The sequence below is a fragment of the Microplitis mediator genome, chromosome 3 (genome assembly GCF_029852145.1).
Source record: "Microplitis mediator isolate UGA2020A chromosome 3, iyMicMedi2.1, whole genome shotgun sequence".
Classification (NCBI taxonomy): Eukaryota; Metazoa; Arthropoda; class Insecta; order Hymenoptera; family Braconidae; genus Microplitis; species Microplitis mediator.
In genome coordinates, this window is record NC_079971.1 from 21,851,519 (window position 1) to 21,856,421 (window position 4,903).

The 4,903-nt window shown below is 27.0% G+C and overlaps 2 protein-coding genes across 2 annotated transcripts; both read left to right on the forward strand.

Annotated features, from left to right (window-relative positions):
- The first annotated feature begins 1,462 nt into the window (after positions 1-1,462).
- Positions 1,463-2,505, forward strand: LOC130666049 (uncharacterized). The gene is made up of 3 exons (XM_057466701.1): positions 1,463-1,576; positions 2,086-2,238; positions 2,337-2,505. The coding sequence occupies exons 1-3, from the start codon at positions 1,463-1,465 to the stop codon at positions 2,409-2,411; spliced, it is 342 nt and encodes a 113-aa protein (XP_057322684.1). The 3' UTR covers positions 2,412-2,505.
- A 1,310-nt stretch (positions 2,506-3,815) lies between these two features.
- Positions 3,816-4,846, forward strand: LOC130664561 (uncharacterized). Its single transcript, XM_057464523.1, has 2 exons — positions 3,816-3,969; positions 4,072-4,846. Exons 1-2 carry the CDS (start codon positions 3,912-3,914, stop codon positions 4,761-4,763), a joined length of 750 nt encoding a protein of 249 aa, XP_057320506.1. The 5' UTR covers positions 3,816-3,911; the 3' UTR covers positions 4,764-4,846.
- The last annotated feature ends 57 nt before the right edge of the window (positions 4,847-4,903 follow it).

Below are 4,903 nucleotides of genomic sequence, written 5' to 3' on the forward strand. Positions count from 1 at the left end.
TCCAAAAAAGTTCTGCATGTGGAACTTCTAAACATGAGACAGATTAGAACTTCGAATGGAACTTTTTTGGAACGTTAGTAATTTTGATGGTAAATAAAAAGTTTTTATGAGTGAATTTAGAGTCAAAAAAGAACGTTCTTAGAAATTTTTGGAATTTTAAATGGACATTCCAAAAAAGTTCCATAATCACCACTTTTGGCCTTTTTCGAAAGCTAAAAAAGACGTTCCAAAAACAGTCAAAAATGGTTTAAAAATCGTTACTTTACAACCTATTATAGAACTAAAGTAGATGTTCCAAAAACATTCCAAAAAAGTTCCAGAATCACCACTTTTGATTTTTTATGGACTAAAAAAGGCGTTCCAAAAACTTTCCAAAATCACTTCTTTTGCATCTTTTGTAGAATAAAGATGTTCCAAAAACATGCCAAAATAGTTCAAAAATCACTACTTTTGAATTTTTTATAAAACTAAAAAAAAACGTCCATAAAAAATTCCAAAAAAGTTTCAAGAACGTCCTTTTTTGACTCTAAATTCGCTCATAACAACTTTTTTTTTACCATCAAAATTACTAACGTCCCAAAAAAGTTCAATTCGAAGTTCTAATCTGTCTCATGTTTAGAAGTTCCACATGCGGAACTTTTTTGGAATCTTTTTGGAACGAATTTTTTTTACACGGGACACTCAGAAAAATAAACGGGACTATCTTTGTTGCACTCGTTGAGTAAATGAGAATTTTAAAACAATTTTTCTCGGAGACGAATTAGAATTTTTGAAAATACGAAATTTCTAGCCCTCTGTTAAGGTTTTAAAAAACGCTGAAGACTCTACTTTAGGTTTCTAGTGTTTGTACGTAAATTAAATTGAATTGAAAATCGGTTACCGTTACCCCATTAAGTAAATAAAATAATTATTATTATTTATTAAAAATAATTGCAATTTATCCAATCTAATTTTTTTTATCAATTAAAAAAAAAAATGAGTGATAATTTAAAAGTCTGATGGATTTATAAATTAAATTGGCCACTTCTTAATTTTAATTTTACATGGAAATTTATTAATTATACAGTAAAAAATTGATTATTTCTTAAAATCGCTATTGAGCATAAAAAAATAATTGCTGTTTTTTCCCATCGACTCGGTCATTATCCGATGATATTTTTATTGAAAAAATATTTCTACTTCTGCTGATAAATTTTGTTTATAAAAAATCCAGGTGTTTTATCGCAGAGTAAGACTTTATTTTTATAAAAAACATTCCCAATTGAGTAGATCGATTGTGTATGACCTTAAAATAGTTTTTTTAAAACGCAGTACCGGGATTATTTTAGATTATTATGAATCAACTCTAATTATATTAATAGTTTCCTACATTATTTTAGTATCGGTGTATTTTTTCATATAAATACTCAAAGTTTGATGATGAAAAAAAATATTAAGTTAAATTTCATCAAAGGCAGTCGAAATGAAAAGTAATCTAGTAAAATCTGGGCTCATTTACTTAATTATTGGGCTGCTTTTTCTGAGCGTCTCAATGGAAATGATAAAATTTAAACCTTGTATTCAAACTGGTGAATATGTAAGATAATCAAATTAATTTAAATAATAATCAAAGGAGTTTAAAGCATGACTATGCTAGAAGAATTTAGTCAAAATACTTTTTTTTTAAGTTTTTTAACAAAGTTGCGTTTACTCAAATTTTCAAAATTATTTTAAATATTCGCGGCTAAAAATGTGTCGCCTTAAAAATTGAGTAAAAAAAGATTTTTTTTTGTTATTAATTTTTTGAGTGATACGAAGTACTGGGGGTGAAACGGGCCGCTAGAGAAATTGAAAAAAAAATTTAATTCTACTCCGGATTGATTTTTTTTTTTAAATTCAAAATCTCAATAAATTCTATGATAGATTTTTAAAAAGAAATAAAATTAAAATTTTTGCAGTAAAAAAAAAATTTTTCTGTCGTGTTGTCTGCGGAAAAATTTAAAAAATTGTATCCGTTTAAAAACTACGAAACTTAATTATTTTTGCTTTGATTTTTCTTAGAAATTATTTATTTTTAACCAATAAAATTTTATTTATTTAATTTAGTGTTTAGACAATGCTGATTGTTGTTCTAAATCATGTTTACATGGTAGATATAGAGGTATAAGTTATTGTATTTCGTTAAAAAGAAAGAAGAATATTCCATCGAGTCCTGCAGTAAAAAACTACACAGCTCCTTGCCTACAGAATCATAGAACGGTATATTTATTGATCAATACTTGAAACAGTTTTGATAATTAGTTTCCTTAGAAAATTTTTTAGACAATGAATTAATAAGTTTACTGCTTTTATTTCAGTGTTCGCTTCGCAGCGAATGTTGTTCGAAAACTTGTTTTAAGATCCCAGGAAAATCAAAAGGAATCTGTGTTTGATAATTCCCATAAAAATTCAGCAATGATTTTTCTTTTGTAAATAATATTCTTTTAAAGATCATCCGCAACTTTCAAGAAGTCAGAAACTGGACCACTTTACACAACCCAAAGGAAAAATTTTTTGGTTTTTCAACTTGTGAAACTTATTTGAAATAATTAAATATTAATTATACAGTAATTTTTTTCTCAATTATTTTTTCCGATACTCAGTTAACAGTTTCACCAAAAAAATTTAATTAAAAATACCAAATAAACATTTTTCCAAGTTTCAAAAATAAAAACATAAATTTTCTTTTTTTTTGCTTCGCCTGTTTCCAATAAATAAAATAAATAATAATTACCTATGAAGTAACGCAAAACTGTCGAACAAATGATCGAATGAGTAATCACCAACTTTGAGATTACCCGGGCCATTTCTCAATAAAGTTCCTTTCAGCCAATTAGGAACTACACCAAATGTTTTCCCATTAATTGGCTCGATAACTTCTTTCTCACAAGACCTCATCCAAATAGACGTGTCACAATTAGGGTAATAATTTACTTCATCTTTATTATTAATATTATTGTTTATGTCTTTTTTTTCTGTCTGGAATTTCGATAATTTCAGAGTTAAATATTTTCCAATAATATTCGAACTATCCAACGGAATATTATCAACCGAAAGAGATTTTTTAAAAAACATTTTATAACTTTATTTAAAAATATAAAAAAATTATTTTTATTTAAATTTAAACTCAATCACTGTCTTCGTCGATCAACAATCGATTTTCAACATTCGAACTTATAAGCGGTTTTAAAATACTAGTTAAAATATTACGAATCCTTTTTTGTGTCAAGTCCATATTTGTTTTTTCGTGTATTTATTTGTTGACTCCGATAATTGTTTGTAAGAATGTTAATTTTCCATGATACTGAAGTTATCCGAAGTCCAATAATTTTTTGATTTCCTTTAAAACCATAAATTCAAAAGAAAAAAAACATTTTAAAAAATTGCACTTGTAGTTTTTTAAATTTTCTACATGTGCATATTTTTATTTTTTATTTTTTTATAAATTGAATCGTAGAAAAAAAAATCCAAAAATTGTTAATTGTCTGCTAATTTCAAGATCATAATTTCCCAAAGTCACTTATTGGGTCCACGACACTTTTTTATTAATAAATTAAAATTTCATTAAATTAAAAAATTTGCACATGTAGAAAATTAAAAAAACTATACGCGCATTTTTTTTTTATAATTTATCATTAAAAAAAAAATTCAAAAATTTATTAGACGTCAGCTAACTTCAGTATCAGAATTTCGCCCACTTATCTTAAATTTAAATTTAAATAAATTTCGCGCCAAAAGTTACTGCGACTTGCGCGCTGCAAGTAATTTCCCTGAATTCTATTCCTCGTTCATCGCTCATGTGGTCCAGTGCTACTAGCAAACCATCACAACAAACCATAATTTACCTGTATTTTAATTAGTAATTAATCAATAAATTAGATGATTACAACATAATGATGGTGACCGCAACACTTTGCCGATCGTTCCACCGCCTAAACATCGCAGCAACGAGTAAGTACTCAATTACTTTCAAAATAAATTGTTTTATTACCCGGAAAAAAATCATAACCTCGATCCACAGAAGTAATTAATTATCTGTATTGTAATTATCAGGTGTTTTAATACCTAAGTCAAATTATTCAACTCTGAATCACCAGACGATCAATGGAAATAAATTCGTAGCAATTTCGTTGCTCGAATCATCAAAATCACCATCAGCTTTAGGGCTTCAGTGTGAACCTAATTTGAGATTGTCTGCATTACCGACATCCACCATTGATTTGAATGTTCCCATTGGCGGGTTTATTCAAAAAATAATTGACAGTCCCTCTATAAATAATAATAATATTAATAATAATAATGAAATAATCGATCCGTTAAAAATAATAATTCAAATTGAAGACAAAGTGGCGCCAAAATTATTTGAACTGCCGGCGGTAAATGAAAATTTAAAAATAGAAAAACAGGCGGCTCGTTTAATTGTAATACGTCGGCGTAAAATGCGTCGTCATAAATTGCGTAAATTACGTAAAAGAATGAAGTTCGTATTTCGTAAACGAAAACACAAACGTGTTTTACGTAAAGAAAAAAGATTTCATGCTGAATTATTAGCTCAAATAGATGAAGCAAATAAATTTGATGCTAAAGAATACGTTGCGTCGCGTTTGAAAATTCTTGATAATGTTCGTATTCCATCAAAATGGAAGGGTACAATTTTACCAGAAGAAATGATACGTCAGTTTATGAAAGAAGAAGAGGAAAAACGTAATAAAATTTTGAATCGACCTCGTCTTAAATTGGATTGATTTATTTATGTTATTTATTGTAATTTTTTTTTAAATTTGTATTTAAAAGGTCATGTTAATAAATACAAAATTGTTTAACAATATATTTATTATATTTTTAAATCGCTATAAATAACTTCTTTACAAATAAATTAATTTTA